The sequence below is a fragment of the Balearica regulorum genome, chromosome Z, assembly GCF_011004875.1.
Source record: "Balearica regulorum gibbericeps isolate bBalReg1 chromosome Z, bBalReg1.pri, whole genome shotgun sequence".
Taxonomy (NCBI): domain Eukaryota; kingdom Metazoa; phylum Chordata; class Aves; order Gruiformes; family Gruidae; genus Balearica; species Balearica regulorum.
The window spans coordinates 10,807,102-10,826,248 of NC_046220.1; the positions used below are offsets into that span (position 1 = coordinate 10,807,102).

Consider the following 19,147-nt stretch of genomic DNA (forward strand, 5'->3'; position numbering starts at 1 on the left):
CCTGTAACATATTTCTGCAGTCCAAGATCACTAATGTCCCAAATTGAAGCTTGAATGGGACAAAGTCATTTATCTTTCCCTCTAATGTCTGTTGGAAGAGACAGGGCTCCCTGGGTGAAGAAAACGTGGCAATTCCTCTGTTTGTATTTGTTGCTTAAACTGGTTACAGGCTGGTACTTTGGGAGTTTTACTAAGGCTGGAATTCCCATCCTCTGGAAATATTCCAGGGTTTGGAGGAAAAGATTTGTCCCACTTCTTAATAAAAACTAAAGACACTAGATACCTTTTGCAGAAAATCTGGGGGAAAAAAGCCAATTGTTGGAACAACCTACATTATATTTTACAGCTGGCTAGGAGTCTTTTGGCCTGACAAAAAACCAAATTCTCTGGTGAAACTTAAATTGTCTAGCAGCAAATCATTCTAGCAGACAATTCCACACTCCTTTCCCTTTCAGTCCTTGGGACTTTTTTTCCTTGAATTGAAATATAAACCAAAAATTATTGCACAACCAAACTAGAGTGAAAAAATTAAACTCTTGAGCCATGAGTACACAGGCATTGAGTAAATGTCACCTGAATCAATAGAGAATGCAACATTGTTCTTGCAAATTAATCATTAATTTATAAAGTAATCATCATAAATCTTCCTAGAACAGATTGTTATTCTGCCTGTTATGATTCATTAAACCAGTGCAGAATGAGATCATTATCATTAAAGTTAGCATTTTTGAGACTGCCAAATATCCTCCAAGTATTTCCTGCAGCTGGGACCGCAAGCATCTTCCTTGGACCTGGCAGCCTGCTTGCACCATATCCTGCTCCAAGAGCTTCTCATGCCTCTGGCCAGCCACGTTGTCATGCCTCCAGGGACCCCAACCCCTTGGCAGGGGGGTCGCTTTGCTTGACCCCCTTGCGCAGCAGCAAAATCGGAGGCTGACTTCAAGCTGCAAAGCTGCATGTGGCATCAGCACCTGCAGAGAGGCATGGCCACTGCCCTCAGGAGCTGGGACTGGAAGATGCTTCCCCAGCAGTGAGCTCTCACTCACCTCAGCCTTCAGCTCAGCTGTCTGATTATGGGGTGCAGCGGTTGCCGATGCCTTTGGATAAATCGGGACTTTTCTCCTCCTGCTGGAAATTCCCACATTGCAAAGCCAAAGGACACAGCAGGCAGAGTGGCAGCTGTGGGAGGCAGGTTACCAAAATATAGGCTTTTTCGCTTTTAATTTCTTTTTGGTGTAATTTCCTGACTGTGTTATTGAAACAACGACACAAGGGGCATGATGCAGCAATAGGGTAGTTGGGAGCAAGTAAAAGCAAAAGACCCAACAAGATATTTGTGTAGAAGAAAGGAAAAAGAGCTGGCAGTAAGGGGAATTCACAAATTACCTGAAAAAACAGCACACAGGCATCCCCTGCCCCCACAGCCACCATGAGAATCCTCTGACATGTGAAGGATGCCACAAGGGAAAAAAACAACAACAACCAAACCAAACAAAAAACAAACCACCACCCCAGATTGCAGCAATTACTTGATCATGGCATTTTCACTTCCTAAACTGGGAGAGAGAAATTCCCCTGGGTCATCTGACCTCTGTTGAAACTACACCAGGAAGAGCAGCAGCGGGCGGTCGCTGAGCGCAGGGCGTTCTCCAGCTGTACAAAAGCCTCTCGTGCGTGAGCCAGAGATCAGAGCAGCACGGGGATGTGCGTGTGTGCACATACATAGCAAGGCGAGGTGCAAATATCCACCCAGCCAGATCATCTCTTGCACAACTCTCTGATTCTGTGCAGCCTGGCAGATCTTTTGTTTTTTCCTCCGCTGCTCCTCTCCAAGCATGCCTCCAGAGCAAAGCTTCTGAAGAGCCATTTCCTCCCATTCATCTCCCTGAAGACAGCTCTCCCCAAGACGAGGCAGTCGCCAGCAGCATGGTGGGGGTGACAGCGATGAGGACGTGGATTGAACCTGTGGTCGCAGGCTCCCAAGTGGCCAGTGCCTTCTACGACACGGCACTGCTGCTGGTGGTGAAGAACTACTACAACCAGACCAATGCAACCGCTCCCTCCCATGCACTGGAAGATGCTCAGCAGAAGGCTGTCTCTAATTTTTATATCATCTACAACCTAGTCCTGGGCCTGAGCCCGCTGGTGTCAGCCTACGGCTTGTCGAAGCTGGGGGACAGGATCCATCGGAAAATCCCCATCTGCTTCCCTCTTCTTGGCTACTTGGGCTCCAAAACTCTCCTGCTCCTCCTGATCCTGCTGGGCTGGCCGATCGAGGTGATGTATGGGGCTGCTGCCTTCAATGGGCTGACGGGCGGTTTCACCACGTTCTGGGCAGGTGTCATGGCTCTGGCATCCCTGGGGTCCTCCGAGAGCAGGAGGTCTCTGCGACTTATCATTATTGAGCTGGTGTACGGCCTTGCTGGCTTTCTGGGAAGCATGGCATCTGGTTACCTCTTTGTTGGCTTCAGTGACCGCTATCGAGAGGGCTCTGTGCTGGTGGGCTGCAGCATCGTTTGCTATGCTTTCTGCCTCCTCTACAGCATTTTTGTCCTGACAGTACCCAAGCCAGCAGCTTCCTGCCCAGCCAAAGCCAAGAGTTCAGAGGAGGTGGGAAGCCAGCTGCCAGCCCAAACAGGAGCAGCAGCAGCAGAGAGTTCCCAACCTTCGGAGGGCAGCAGCTCCACTCCAGTATCCCCCTCAAAACTCATCATCATCATGCTGTTTGTAGCAGCAATCCTCTATGACCTTGCCGTGGTCGGTGCAATGAACGTACTCCCACTCTTCTTGCTCAGGGAGCCTTTAAGTTGGAATGCTGTGGAGATCGGCTATGGCAATGCTGCTGGGTACGTGATCTTCATCACCAGCTTCCTAGGGGTATTTGTATTCTCCAAATACCTGAAGGACATTACCATGATCATGATTGGAGTGGCATCCTTCAGCACTGGCATCCTCATCATGGCCTTTGTGCGGTGGACGTTCCTGTTCTACATTGGTGAGTCATACAGCCACTTGCATGAGCGAGTGCACCCTGAGAAAGGGACTGGGGTGTTTCAGTGTCAGGAGAAGGGTTTTTGCTCTGCTTCACCACGAGTTTCAGAGCAGGAAGCCTGGCAGACCGTCACATGAGTAATTCCCAAGAAGCCTTCATTATCGTTCCCCTCTCCCCACCTCACCCTTTGTACTCATACACTCAGCACCCTACAATAGCCAGAGGAGGCATACACTCCTGCCAAGGCTTAATTTAAGGCCAGTTGACTTGTAATTCGTCACACAGTCATAGCCCAGATCTGAGCAGGGGAACAATGTTCACACTACGGGGGAATGGGAATTGTTGCTGGCTACGTGTACTAGTCGGACCACAACACTGCATTAATGGGAAGCACTCATTTCTTGTGAGGTAAGGCTTAAGGCTACAACAGAAACAAATTGGCAAAGGTTTCCTATTAAGCAAACATCTTAAGATGTGATCTATTTTGTTGCATTAAGGCATTTATGGTCAATGGGAAGCTTAATAGTGAAGCGCTGAAGCTGCTTTAGCAACTAAAATATGATAATGTAGTGTGCAAACCTTACACTATGTATAAATGACCAAGGGACAGGTAACAATAGATGAGGCAGCATCCCATGACAAAGGAAAGGCAAGTTTCTTGTTGGGAAGTAGCCTCTGCAGGAACACGGAGAACAAAACCCAAGAACTGCATCCATTGTGGCAGTGAGATGGATGGTTCATATCTGACAGAGTATCGTATGTTGCATGGCTTTGAGGTTTTTCTTCTGAAAGTGAGAAAAGTATCTAAGAGAAATGGCCTGAAGTGATTTTTCTGTCTGCCCCTACAGGGAATAAGAAAATGAAAATCAAAGAAACTTATTCTAAAGGAAAAGATAGTAGAATATTATATTTGTGTACTAAGCCAAACATTGAGTGAAATTTTAAAGAGACTTCATTTGTTTAGACAATCAAGCTGGGGAACAAAACATAAAAAAACCCAAAGAAATGCTTGGTTAATATTAAGTCCACCAGGAACACATGCTGCTACACAGTGTGCAGGATGTTTATTCCCTGCATTGCAGAAATACCTTGGTACACTAGACATGGCCTAAGTTTTCACTGAGGTTGGTTCTGCTGACAGGAAGGTAATTCCAGCTCCCTAAAAGTTTCTGCAGTAGAGAAAGCCTAAAATACTGCAAGCCATAAGCACCAAGATAGAAAACAGCTATAGTGTTCTAAAGGTACTGTTTCTGTCAAGGCCGTGTAGCATTGGGTGCTCTATCTGCTGGTCAGACTCAAATCATCAGTCTCACTATCACGAAGGACAGTGCTATATTCCATCTATGCTGGGGTTTCAGGCTGAGACTAAGACAACACGGCTGGTCCGGGTAAAGTAGTTCTGCTAGTGGGAGCAATAGGTGGCTTATCTACCATCGCTTGGCTGAAGTGAGGACCTACATTCCTAACGAAGATTTGTACTTCTTTCTGGAACTCAAGGAACAAGAAAAGGTGAAGCAAAGGCCCTGCCTAAGCCAGAGGCATGTAGTCTTCAAAAGCAGTGGTGGTTGTGTTGGGAGGCAAGGAGCAGGTACTGATCATAACCACCTATTCATTGCATTGCAGCACGGGCAGTGATGCTCTTTGCCCTCATCCCCTTACCAACCATCAGGTCCATGTTATCCAAGCACGTCAAAGGATCATCCTATGGTAAGTATTTTGGTTAGCTTACCGATCAAAATACCCGCAAATACCTCCATTCAGCCTAAGGTACAAAGATAAAGGTAAGTTATTGCTGCAATCTGTGCTTTGCGTAATAAAACCAGAACAGTTGGTACCACAAATGGGAAGGGAGGAGCAGAGAAACTTGCAGGACAAGATTGTCACATCCAAACATCTCATCCTCAGTTGCATCATCATTTATTCACAAATTATCAGCACATGTTTCAAGAGATTACTATCAGCGTGCAGCTCAAAGGCAGGGAAAATACCTGAGGTGCTGCTCAAAACCACAGTACTCCAGGGAAAATCAAGAGAAGCAAGATGTTGGGTTGAGGCACTATGAGATTCATACCATTTATATTCTTTTACTTCCAGTTTTGGGAAGGATGGATTTCTTTCATAATTTTTCAGTTATGCTCTCTAAACATATTAAAAATGTATTAGAAAATAGTAAAATATATGTCTTTTACAACACTGTATTGAAGGTTACCATTTTTATCCCAGTGATCTGGATTTAGACACAACAGACAGGACTGGCCATGCATTCAAATAGCACCTCCAGCCCATGATTGTTTGTGCCTCCTCCAAACATGTTCCCACAGCCACCCTTTGCATCCTTTTCCCTTCTGTGATAGGAACACGACACCGCTCTGTCACCAGTTCATTCCTAGTCCTTGTGCTCCTCAACGTGGCAAACTCACCTACCTGCCACAAATAGCACAGGTCACACCCCAAATTAATCATTACTATTAATCACAATGTTGTTTTTAACCTCTACCATGAGCCATACGGGCTGTGCAGACCAGCTCTTGAGCAGAGCCGTGCAGCAGAGCAGCCCTTGCCTCTTGGTAGCAGTGTTGTCTCCTGATGTGGTGGCCGCTGGTGCTGCGTGGCTGGAGAAGGCTGCCCAGGCAGCGAGCTCAGCACACAGCCCTGACCTTGCTCCCAGTTTGCACATCCTGGCAGGGCTGGGTTACTTCCCCTTCCCCCATTTACCACCAGAGAAACAGAAGGGTGCATTTCAGCAAAAAAAGCTATTTCAACTAGGATTCAGCTTCTGCCTTTCCTCTGCCCTAACATTCATACAAATCACATGGACCTCCCCATTTCAGGCATTGTTGTCATTTTAACCCAGTGAACCACTCTTCTGACCTAGGGCAGAAGCAGACCCTGACTAAAATCTCTCATGTCCTAAGGTGTGAGCCCAAGACTACTTTTCTACCTGCTAGGAAAAGGAGCACTTATTGCCCAGTTTACTGCTGCTCTCCCAAGCTGCTACCCCTTCATCTAGACTGTTCAAGCAGAGTTTTCTAGTTCGATCTTTTGACCTATGCCTAAAAGAAGGAAAAGTCATTTCATTCTGGTCTAGAACGGAAGCAGATACAAGCTCATGCCATCTGGCGCTTGTGAAGCAATGACCGCATTCCTCTTCCACACAGTGATGATCCTGGATTTGTCAGGGAGGTACCAGAGATGGTTTGGGTTTTTTCGCTCCAGTAACAAACTATGTTCTTGTTTTACAGGTAAGGTGTTTGTCCTGCTGCAGCTGTCTTTAGTCACCACGGGAGTAGTGACATCTACAGTCTACAACAAGATCTACCAAAATACACTGAACTGGTACAGCGGCTTCTGTTTCATTTTGTCTTTTCTAGTTGGCTGCCTGAGCCTCCTCCCTTTAAGGTAAGGAACAGGAAGGGTTTTGTCCAAAAGGACATGCTGTATTTTCTTCATACTTCTTGATTCCAGGTCTAAAGTATATAATACAGATGGGGAAAAATATTTTTTTTTTTTTTTTTAAAAAAAAAGGGAAAAACAAGAATGTTGCAGAAATGAGTTGACAAATATCCAAAGAATGAAACTTGCAAGTGAGCTAGCCAATGTTTTTAATCTTCTTTTTGTTTAATGTAACATGAATTGCTGTAGGAGGAATATTTGGCAGAGTTTAAGAGCTGGTAATCCCAGGGGACAAAGCCTTCACACAAGTGCTTGATATTACGAAAATAGTAGTAAGTAGAATGAGGGATTAATCCTACACAAAGTAAAAAAAATAATTTTAAAAATCCATTACAGGTTACTTATTGTGATAGAAAAGAATAATCTGAGTCTCCCTCAGGTGTTTTTTTCAAAGAGAAACCATTGCCACATAGCGAAGGAAATGATTACTTTTCTGATCCAATGAATTTGCCCAACTGTACTGCTATAGAGCAACTGAGAGGTACAATTTCAAGAACAAGTTTTAAGCACAAAAGGAGCTTTATATGAAAAGAGAAAGCTGAGACAGCATCTCTATCTACTCTTCCAAAATTTTTGAAGGATTTCCCTCTAAATCTCACTTTGCCCATCATGCCCTCCCCAGGAAACAGCGAGACTCTTCTAGTATGAAGTTAAAGTTATAATTGTGATAATGTCAGTATTTAATCCATGCAACAACAATATTTTCCTTAGATATAAGGCAAGTACTGGATAGGTTTAATGTCTGATCCAAGGCAAAATTCTTGCCAAGTTTTGCTGTCATTTTTAAAAAACAATAACAGTAGAAAGTCTAAAGGCACTATGTATACTGACTTCAGTGTTATCACTTCGGAAGAAAAGGCAACACTAAGGAAAGCTCCTACACCATCAGCTCTGCCTCATCCAGAGCACCAAAGGCTTTCTGGGCTTGTGAACACTTTTGACATCTGATGTCAGTGGGACTACGAGTGTGGGGACAGCTACTTCATACTCATCACTTCCCTGGCTTTGCTTTCCTCCTCATATTTTCCAGACACAAGTGACTCGCTTTTTACACACAACCCTGCTGTTTAACAGCAAGTCACTGCTAGTTACTCAGCTGCTTTTTAACACACCGTCTCCAAAACAGGTTAGCACCATTATCAGCACAGACACCAGGATTAGGACTTAAAGTCTGAAAGATGACAAATGGTGCCAGTTTCATTGCTTGTACACAAGAGTAACTTACAGAGATGCTGGTAGATCCTCGAGAGGAATCACATGAGCACTCAGCCAGCTCCACACACACCCCACAGTTTAAGCTAAAGAATTGATGGTGAAAAAGCAAACTGTAGTTTGAGAAAGTAGCTTGCTAGCTCTCTTGTAACCTGCATTTTTATTGCTCTTTACAGCATCCTTGCCATCAAACAACGTTCATCCACTGGCTCTCTTCAGATTCTGACCGAGTGACGGGCTGTACCAGCTAAAGCATCTTTTGGTCTTTATCAACCCTGAGCTACCAAAGTGGGAGGCTTGCCAAGCATTAGTCCTCACAGTTATCATCCTTACAGGAAGCATCTCACATTTCCACTTCACAGAGTGCCAGGGCCCCTCAGCTACAGAGCTCACCCAGAAACAAAGAAGTTTGCCTTGTTATTTCTGCAGTACATCATCTTGCAGAGTACGTGCATTGGCTATTGCACACCAGCAGTCTTCAGAGCATTTTGCTTTCCTGCTAGGCTGGTTAGCAATAGTGCTGCAGATGGACCAGACCAGGTAGAAATGAAAAGGGCATTTCTAGACACATCATTCAATGTGGAAGGGGAAAGCAGAGGATCAGTTTTGTATTAGTTCCTTCTTGTCTGTTCATTCAGACATCTCAGGGCAGTTTTGTGACTTTGGCTGATGAAGGAGGGGTCCGCAAGCCCTGTGCTGCATGTACACTATCATCAGCAGGACACAACTGCTCTCCAAGTGCCACAGAAGATGTGTCAGCCCAGCTGATCGATGTTACATAGAAGATGACTAAGTACAGAAATACCACCGTAAAAAAAACCCCAACATGTAAGATTAAGACACTTTTAGTAATCCCTACAATAAAACACTCCTGAACAGATGTTCATGCCCCTGACTTCTGGGAGATTGTCCCACTGTCCCTGGACACTGCTTTAACAGAGCTCATGGGAGGACACCTATGACTCAAGAGCAGATACCAGCATTTCAACTCACACCACCAGGATATCCTCTTTTAACAGGTTAAGAACAGGTAAGTGCAGCACACTACTCCTACAGGCTTTACAGAGGTGTAGGGACGCTGTGCCAGGTCATAGTCACCTTGTTACCCTAGCTTTATGCTGGGTTGAAACCCCTACCGAAAGGAACCTCACACAATACAGCAACTGGCATGATATGTTGTCAGCTAAATCCAAACATGATTCAAAAAAACTGGCACGCCCTAGAGGAATCATGACTTAAATTATGTGTCTACTTACATGCTAATTGAATTAACAAGGATTAAGTGGCTTCCAAGCTCCTGGACTGAGTAAGGGCAAGTTAAAAGTCCTTCAGTAACCGAAATAATCTGGAGGCAAATCAGGCAGCTTCAGTTCCAGCCAGGGATGCAGCAAGCAGAAGTTGATTACTCACTATGCACCTCCTTATTCTGAGGAAGTTCCTGCCACCCGTTCCCCACACACAAACTCTTGCAATCTTTCCTCAGCTCAAGGCTTCACTTTCAAGTAATACCAGATGTACCACAGCAGCAGATGACTTTTAGTTAAATCACCAGTGGAGCAAGATTTTAAGGGAAGGTTATCTCTGCAGGAAGATAGTGAGCTGCCCAGCAAAATAAGTGCACACATCATTTCAGTAGTGAAGGCTGCAAAAAAATGAAACTTTATATGCTAGGTAAAGGAGTCATCTTTTAATACATTTATTGGTCCACTCCATTAAATTAATCGAGGTAAACAAACGGTGCATTTTAAAAAAAATGTACACACTAATAGAGAAGTACAAACAGTTTTACCTCAAAGTGTTTTTCCACATCAATACTAGTTCCATAGTAAACAATGCACAAAGTATATTTATACAGAGATATATGAAAGAGTATAGAAACATGCCAGCACCAGAAGGCAAGACAATATTTCCTAGCCTGCAAGTCTGAACAAAAGCACAATTGCCAGATTTGGTTGAGTGCAGGAAACAAAAGCCTCCTTCCTATTTTTACATTGTTTACTAGCTAATTCACAAAGAGACAAGTCCTTTCACAGTTTTTTTTTTGTTTGTTTTTAATGGTATGAACGGTGACTTAGTTCCAGTGAATGGGTTTACAGAGGTTGAAAGCAGAAGAGCCAGCACTGTCGTGGTGCCCAGTACTGACACCTTCAGCAAGGAGGGGGATGACGTCCACCTCCGCTCTCAGCCAGCTTGCCTTCACCTGCATGGCCCCACTCTCCAAGCCTTAAGGAGGGACAGAGGGATGCAGGTACAGAGGAAAAGAGAACAAGGACGGTGCTGCTTTATTTTCATATACTAAAGACAAAAGCCCTTTGGCTGTTTGTTATTGTAAGACTGTCCCTCTACAATCTGCCTCCCTGTGCAGTGGGAATGTGGCACTGGCCCCAACCCTGCTGCTTGATTTGAAGCTGTGGTTACATATCCCAGCAGCAGAGTTAAGGAAGTGGTTTAGCTTCAAAGCACAGAGTACCAAGGCCTTCAGAGTAGTCTAGGACAGCAACTAGCCTTTAATGTTTTAGCATGCCAAGAGTGATCTACTTACGCCTTTTTGGCAAGCACATTATTTTCTGCACAAGCACTGTGCCTTAGCCATGCAACCTTACAACTAGCCCAGTTCATTACTGAGTACTTGTACAAGTCAGATACCCCGGCAAGACTCCAAAGTGCCAAGCACAGAATTAAGCGTTGCTGTTTTAATCCATGAAATTGGTTAAACAGCACTCCCAAAAAGATTAAAATGCAACATTCACACTGTCAGAAGGCAAGTTTATTCCCTTGGTCCCCAGTCTTACTTTAGGAAAAAAAAATAATCTGGCAAGTAGTAGCAACTCCCCTACCTTATAAAAAGACCCCATTTTCCCTATTTATTGGTTGTTGTAGTAGTAAAAGATAATATACCAAGGCAAAGACTCTTCTACCTTCAGAATTTAATAAGGCTGAACATCTAATGAGTTAGTTTAGTCCATGTAATTTTGCTCAGTGGTCATCAGCACCAGGATTTTAAACAGTCTGTAACATTAATCCTAATCATACTCGGTTAAATTGTGCAAGTTTTAACAAAAGCATGGCTCCTGTTAAAACACTGAACAGTCCCTGGGGGGCTGGGAGGGAATTATTTTGTACCTCGGTACCTGCAGGACTGACACCTGAAGCAACCAGCATCACAAACAGGCTAGGCAGAGCCGCTGCAGCAAGGCTACCTCACTCTACCTCCACAGGACCATCTCTGCCACTCATGCTTTGCAGATGTTTCTTTCTACCACTTATCCCACTGTCTATGCTTAGCACAAGCATCAGTGTGACAAAAATCCAAGTAGACTTCGGTGAAGAATCCATAGTTTATTCTGTGATACAACTCGCATCAGAAGAGTTAATTTCTTTAGAGCTATGCTTATTACCTTTTCATTTTTCAATGGATACCTGAAAAAAGCAATAATGTTTCAACATCTATGTTTATTGCAAGAATCAGAACCTGGTAAGGATACATATGAACAATGCATGGTTCATTACTGAGCATAAAAACAGAATCTCAGTGCTTGCTTTATTGTGCTGGTGCCAGTTAAAAGAAGAAACAAACATCCTAGAAATCACATGGAAATAACCAGGACAGTAGTGAATTACACATCCTCTGAGAGAAAACTTGGTCTGGATATGGTTTACAAGGAAAACTGGGCTAATTTAACGACTGTTGAAGGACCCTCACGTTACATAGACTCACCGAAAGGGTGCAACTACTTTTGATGTCATTTTAGTGCATGCACAGAGGGTGATCTTCAGTGACTGAACACACAAGGAGTTACTCAAAGTTGAAGCTCCTGCACTACACCTGCTTCCCTTTACCAACACCTTTTTTACACTTAAGGTTTGGGCCACCCAAAGGAGAGACTCCTATTCTGTAAGGATTACAGGATAGCATGTCAGTTTCACTAACAGTTCAGATCTCAACCTTCCACTAACAGCAGTTAACTAAGTGCACTCTTTCCATGTTACAGGAGTTTCCTGATATTTTGTAGTTCTCCTGTTTGGCATTGCTGCCCCAAACCACATGGTCAGGATCCTCCCCACACCTCACAGCCTCTCCCACAGCTACTTAGTGATTTACAACAGCTCTTTATAAAGAGACTCCTCCACAGCCCATAGGAGCAGAGACACCCACCACTACACACCCTTCTTACACTGCAGCAACTCTTGCAGAGGGCTCCCTCTTTGAATGTTAGTTTTACTTCCCTTTTAGGGGCTTAAGAGGTTTTAGCGTTCCAGATAATTTAAGAAATCCTGCTAGTGACCACAGCCTGAGGTGGTTCCAACCTCTCCTCCAAATGAACTTGCAGGTGCCACAGAGCCACGTACTCCAAAAGAGAAGTGCAAAGCATGCCTCCCTTTCAACAGCTTAGCCAGAAAGGGATTTATCCAAAATCAAAACAAGCTTTGGTTGAGGACTAGTTTAAAAAACCATGCCACAGAATCAGTGGCATCAGACTGAAGAAAATTTAAGCTGATCTTCAACAGCTCCAGCCTCAACAGTTACATGTTTATTTGAACTTCACATGGTACTCACCACTGTCCATTATGCTTCTCACGAACAGCTGTGATGTGAATTGCTACGTTCCCCAGAATCAACACCCACTTCAGTTTGACATAAGAGGGAACAGGACCTCAGTGTTTTAAGGCATCAGATGAAACCTACTCACCCATAAGAAAAAAAGCCACGATCCTTTCTACTCATCTTGCACTTTTTTTTTTTTTTTTAAATAAGGTGAACAGAAGACTACCTATGTTTTACTTCAAATTACATTTTGCTTGCTCCCAGTGATGTTGCAGAGTCAACTACAAAATTCCATTTGCCCCACAGGAACCAGCTCAAAAAAACATCTCTGTTTGCGAGAAGTAGACTATAACCTTGAAGGTCAGACTGTTAAATGGTATCCAAGTGCTTATTTTAGAAGGGAAAGATGGAGGAAAACACTTGGTTACTGCTTCAAGGTGATCCCCTTAAGCAATTCCCTTGCACAACAAGAGTAGTTTGTCTTTCTGGACCTAACAGCAACTTAAAGCAGAGTTCTAGTTTACACCAAATAGTGTGTATTGACAAACTGTGAGCTTAAATCAAAAAGCATAGTTTATTTAGTACCACAGAATTGTCAATGGAGGCTGAGTCAAAAAGGAAGATCTCTTAAGATATCTTAAACTTGACTTTTGCACCCAGAGACCATCATCTCATTAGCCCAACAGTTACCACATTGCTGTAATAACTCATCTGGACAGTTGCTATAAATCCACCAAGCTGAGTAAGGGGGCTTCAGGTATACTTGGTGTACATGAAAGGATAAAGTCCAAACCAGACTGGTAGCTGGTAGGTTGTCACAAGAGAACACAGAAGTTGCGCATACTCAATTACTGCTGAGATTCTTCACAAGAATGTTGCTGGAAATCAAGTAATCACTCAAGTTTAGCAGTAAGTGCTCAGAGTTATTTATTCCACAGTGTATTTTATTACACTGATATTAGCCCCCTCACAGATAAACCTTCTCACTTAGGATAGTTAAAAAGGATTTATCTGCATTCTGTTAAAACAAGACTCTGGGACCATGGGAATCACAGCAGCATTCCTAAGGCCATTCACACCAAACAAGCATTTACTTGAGACTGGACTGCAAGAGAAAGGAGGGGAAGAAAAAAAAAGGGAGACTTGCAGAAGCAAGACCAATAAAGACTACTAATAAAATAGATCTGCACCGAAATAAGTTGTAAAAGACTTGCCGTGTGGTTCAGTAGAGACCTGTGTACTAACAAGGTACCCATCTACCCCAGTGACCTGTTTAAGGCAAGTTTCACACACAATGATGCTTGGTGTAAGCAAGCATTTGACACTTTTTGGCTTTTGGTTGCTGCAACAAAACGTGGGGAGAGAAAGCAGAGTTCTACCTTTACTACAGCAGGCACCTCAAGTGACCAAGACCAAAGTGGCTCTAACTCAGAAAGAAGAAGTTTAAAGCATGGACCAAGAGAATTCTACCATGCAACTCCCAGAGCTAGCTTTAGAAAAAAATACACTAAAGACTCATACTTGCTTCCACAATTCCCATAAGCCTTGAAAAGCTGCTGCTCAACTCACTCCCACAGCTAGGCTGCTTTTGATCCCCAAGTCAGTTACAAGTACACTTCAGCCAACTGACATTACTTCATAATCACCAAGGTAAACAAAGATACTCAGTATGAACCAACAGCATGCCACTCTCACAAAAACCACAGTTCATGCTTGCATCACAGGCTATCTGCAGGTGGTGTTGGTATGTTCTCTCTAGTACCACCCCAACTCCCACACAGAAAAGTCTCCAGAAACTTTTTTATCCGGAAGCACATGGGTGGTAGCAAAACAGAAAATATTCATTTCTAGCCTTTCCCTGTCCATCCAAGAAAAGTGATAAGGATTGGTTAGGGTGGTCTGTATCATAAGAATACTTTTTTTTTAATTAGCAAACAAAACAGAATGATAATAAAGATGTCATTTGGCACCTTGCAGTACAGTTTTATTTTCATCTTTTTAGTGTTTCACTCATCAGTTCCTTCCAACTAGAGAGGTAAGTTTTATCAAGATCCCCGTGCACTTTCACTACGAACCCCCAATCACTCCATAGGATAAAGAAGGAACCATTCAAGATAACTCAAAAAGATGAAACATACCCCAGTTTAAACACAGAAAGTGAGGAAAAAAATTCACACAGTTTTCAGAGTGTCTATTCCAGCCTAAGTGCAGCTGGCATTTCAGTTAACTTGACAAAAGTCCTCCATACAGTTCCAGTATGTCTAGTGGTACTGAGCACAGAAGTGCTAGGCTGCCCATGAAAGTACTTCTTATTTGGTCTCTGGCTTGTCTTGCAATAGTGGTATAATTGACTCCCACGCCGTAAGGCACTGAAGAAAGAAATGAAGAGTTAAAAAAATTGATGGTACATCAGTTCTTGTAGCTTTTGACCAACCCTTTTGAGTCATTTCCCCAGACACATATACTTACTCCAGTCCTTATGCTGTGTATCATTACTGTCTTTCAACCATGTACAGCGCAGAAGTTAAACTGCACAAATACAGACCATGGAATACATATTATTAAGCACTGGGAATGGGCAAACTCATCACCAGCTCTTATATCCACAAGTCACTGTTGTAGAGCATCTTCCTTCCAATCTTGCTGATTGTACTGAAGGTGAATAAAGTATTTCTAGTTGTGTATCCTGAACTGATTAGACACTTTCCCACCAAAAAGCTTCCTTGCTAGAGCTAAGAGCAAAACTAAGATGTACAGATTTAACTGTCAAGTGCAGGGACACTGCTGGATGTTCAGTGGAGTCTTTAATGCTCCCTTCCACAGCAGTCTCAGAAGAGAGAAGAGACCAGGCTGAAGGAAGTTCTGTGTGACTAGTTATGAATTACTGACAAGACAGACATTGGAAAGGGCAAAAAGAAGAGCATATTAATATTACATGGAGACATAACCTAGCACAGGAAGAAACTTGTAAAGTAGATGTGGAAAAAAAGCAATAGGCAAGAAGATTAAGTACATCACCATGCATAAGCCTAGTAGTGTTTAATATATCAACCACTGCATTAGGCAGCACTGTTCTAGCATGAAGGAAAACTAGACTGGCAGCATGTGCAGTTGAATGTCAAGACCCTTTCACTTAAAAAAAAAATCTGACACTGGGTCTCAGGTACACATGCTTCATCTGAAAAAGGACAGAGGCACTTGACTAGGTATTTCCAGGACTAGCATACAAGAGACAGAACTATGGATAAGGGGACAGAGGTGCATACCAGGTGTAATCTATATATGGTGAATGGATGTCCATTAACCCATGTAGTATGGTTGATAAAAGGCAGAGTCAAGAGATTTTCTAGCTTGGTAGTATTACTAGAACATGCGTTTTTGCTCTCTTCCATTGCCACTGCTGCTGCTCAGTAATTTGTTCAATTCAGGAATGCAACACAGACAAGCATCCAGGACAAAATGCTGTGACAGGGCTGCCCTGCAAAAGACTGCTAGTCTCATGCAGATCACTTGAGCATGACCAGCAACTCAAGAGATAACACTAAGCTGCTGACAAAGAGCAGCTTCCACAGCACTAGAGAACCAATTTAAATGTCCAAGATTTTCTTCAAGACAGCACGAGAATTTCCTGAAGAATTATCACACCTCAGAAAAATGAACTACTCTTATTCCTGTCAGTGCTCCAGCAGTGCAACATACCTTCTCGTAGTACTGGATGTTTTTATCTGCCATCCCCATGAGTAGCTGCCTAAAGTCTTGTCTTTTGTTGTTCTGCCATCTCTCCATATCTGCTTTCAGGTCAGCATTGAAACACTCTACTCGGTCTTGGCATTTCTCAACATCTGTGGGTACCTGCAGCAAAAGAAATGAAGATAGAAACCGTCACTGAGAGCGCTATACTGCTGAATTAGCTCAAACCTCCCTGAGCAAAGCTACAGAGCAAAGAGTAAGTTAACAGTCCATAACTGAATAAACTCAGTTATGGCTGCAGGAAGAAAAGCCCCATTTCTGTATTAGTGAGGAGACAGGATTCCTTAATTTGTTCTCTGCTGTTTGCAGTGGTGGGCAGTTGTGCTTGTCCATTTCCATGTCAGATATGGAGGCAGACTGAGGAAAAGCTTGCTTAGAGGCACATCAAGAGTGTAAGTGCTGGGTGCCTAGGCTCAGTTCCCAGTTCTCAAACTGAGCAGCTTGACTACAGCTCCAGAGCAAGCTTCCTCTCCTCTTTCCCATTTACAGTTGCACTAAGCACTTCCCAATTTACACTAGTGTGTATGAAACAACAAACATTTAGCTTAGTCCAAAGAGCTGGTAAGAGACTTCAATGTTACCTCTTGATCACAGTATACAAACAGCAGTGATCAGCTATGGCTGCAGAATAAAATTCCTAAACCTCTAGTTTCTAGATTCCACCTTTAACTTTACAGGCTGCCTGAAAAGAAAAAGTGCAAAGCGCTGTTGATCAGCACGGTGGATTGGCTTATGGGCCTTGGGGCTCAACACTGGACACAATCACACATGAGCAGTGGGAGAAATCTTGAAGGACAACCTATTGCAAGCCTAGGTAGAGATTTAAATGGATTATGACAGTAGTCACAAGCCCAAAGTAGATGCACTTTAGGCCAAAGAAGTTGCCGTTCTTTGCTTATATTTTATCGAACATCATGTATAACACCAGACAACTACAGGAACAATTTACAAATGTTTCTTCAAGCAGGAAAGCCATGAACACCTTTCTCTCCTTTCTCCTTGTGCTGCATGGTCCACACAGATCGGAAGCCTGTAAGGACATGCAGACTAAGCCCATGACCTCAGAGAAGGAAATCTCTGAGCTCTAGCACCAATGTGAGAAGTGAACTTCCACCCTGGAAGCTATGACTTGCACAGAGGCAAAAAGCAGAATGAAGAACATTTGCAGATTTGTAGTGGCTCTTCTCATACCTGATACTTTCAGGAAATTTCCTTTTTCTTTGCGGGGTGTGAAGGAAGGAAGAGGATGAACAGACTATGTAAGAATCTTTTCATGGTTTACAATATAGGAAGCTAGAGGTGTGCTACTACCTTCCAGCTTGGCAAGGTACACAATTTAGGCAGATACGTATCAACTCTGGTTCTTTGCCAGGATGTGGATTAGGGCTGATCACTGAAGTATTCTACTGATTGATACTCAGAAGAGGTCCTACACCTGTTCTCTGATAAAGCGCTTCAAGACACAGGGAGCACCTCCTTCATAGTCATGGAATACGAGTAGCCCTTTATTCACACAACTGGATTTACACTACAGGCAGCTTGGGGGTTCAGTAGCTACACACTTCCCCCACCCTTTCCGAGCACTATACTTCTGGCTACAGAATCCACTCTGCTACAACTCCAGACGTGAAGTTCTGTTGTAGGCTTCAGAGAAGAACTGCCAAGCCAGTGGCTGGCAGGTTTAGAAGAGGCTCCCCTCAAGGCAAGTATGCCTTGCCACTTATTTGTAAGTACTCTACTATCTTAACGGACAAGGCTAGACTATCAAGGGAGTCATGATGTCTGGAAGCAAGACCACCTAAGATTTCCCAATCCAATTAAGTTAGTTTCCTGCTTCTTCTGTCAGGACCTGAAGCTACAAAGAAGCTATGAAAAAAAAAAACCCAACAGTTCTTTCTCACAGCCAGTTCTCCTGCAGGCCAGACTGAGTTAAGAGCTACAGGGACATCCCAGTGATCAGCAAATGGCTCATTATGCTCTAATTAAGGAACAACAGCAATGAACTCCAGCTAAGTCTCCAGAGGCATCATGAAAGTAGTGTCTGCACATGCACCAGTCCCGTTCAGGAGTGTAAACACCCTTCCTTCCAAAACTACAGCTTCCCAGAAGAGAAGTTGCAACTCAGTAGCTGAAACAAAATTTTAAGTTAATGAACACCTTTTAAGCACTTTACAGCTAGTGCAAGGTTAATGAAAAGAGAGGTTATAGTTCTAACATCAGATTTGGACAGAAGTTGAAACATCAGTGCTGATGATTTTACATGCTTTTACCAGTGGAGATACTGTATAGCAGCTAGCAACTAGGAACTGAGGAAAAGATTGTACTTTGGGGGAAGTTACTACTTTCTTACTGATGGCTGAATAGCTCAAAAAACCCAACCCCAAAACCAAGTGACAACTGGCTCAAACTGCAATAAACTCTAGAAGAGCCCATCACTATTTCAGTGAGCCAATTTAAACTGGGAAGAGATGTATATGCAGGCAAGAACAGAGCATGAAATTCAGCAGTCAGGTCACCTCATTATATGATATGAAGTTCTGCACCTACATCTATTCCTCTTCATATAATTATTGAAGAGACCAGAGTAAGTATGCCTCACATCTAGAATTTAACATGATCAAGTGCAGATGGCATTGCTTGCAGCATCAGCATGTCCACCTTTTAAAACTCATCTACAGCATCATTACCAAGTAACAAATGGCCCTGAAGCACAACAAAACCAGCATTTATTAGGCAACTAATCTCTTTATATGATACCTCTACCCTCCTAGTTCTCTGGAAACTCATACTGTTACAAGTCTTTTTTTTTTTCCCCCTGTAAATACACATGGTCACTTTCAAGTTCGGCACTGCCATATTTACTGTTCCCATATATCACCGCAAAACCTTGAGGCAGACATAATAAATGGTGGATTTCATCTCACCAAAAGGAAACAGTGCCTGCACTGCACCACACTGGATGGATTACTGCAAAACCAGCTCCAGCATGGGTCAGAAATGGGTAAGAATCACTTCACCACTGTACTTGTTAGAAACAGAAAGGCTGCAGACCCTGCACTAATACTGTTACGCTAGTGTCAAAAAACATCACACACACACTACGCTTTTGGTGTAAACTTCAGCATTTTGAGCAGTACTTGCTGACAGACATTCACATCAGCCCTACAAGACTTTTGTTTTTATAGGCCACCAAG

At 43.3% G+C, this 19,147-nt stretch overlaps 2 protein-coding genes across 2 annotated transcripts in view; one reads left to right on the forward strand and one right to left on the reverse strand.

Moving 5' to 3' along the window:
- Nucleotides 1-1,641: 1,641 nt before the first annotated feature.
- SLC46A2 (solute carrier family 46 member 2) lies at nt 1,642-8,827 on the forward strand. The gene is made up of 4 exons (XM_010309128.2): nt 1,642-2,995; nt 4,616-4,699; nt 6,235-6,391; nt 7,834-8,827. Exons 1-4 carry the CDS (start codon nt 1,927-1,929, stop codon nt 7,889-7,891), a joined length of 1,368 nt encoding a protein of 455 aa, XP_010307430.1. The 5' UTR covers nt 1,642-1,926; the 3' UTR covers nt 7,892-8,827.
- A 507-nt stretch (nt 8,828-9,334) lies between these two features.
- SNX30 (sorting nexin family member 30) overlaps nt 9,335-19,147 on the reverse strand; it is a 50,051-nt gene continuing 40,238 nt past the window's right edge. Inside the window, exons 8-9 of the mRNA XM_010309129.2 lie at nt 15,903-16,055; nt 9,335-14,572 (exon numbers count right to left, since the gene is read on the reverse strand). Coding sequence (XP_010307431.2) covers nt 14,513-14,572; nt 15,903-16,055 — 213 coding nt within the window. The 3' untranslated portion in view covers nt 9,335-14,512. The remainder of the gene's footprint in view (nt 14,573-15,902; nt 16,056-19,147) is intronic.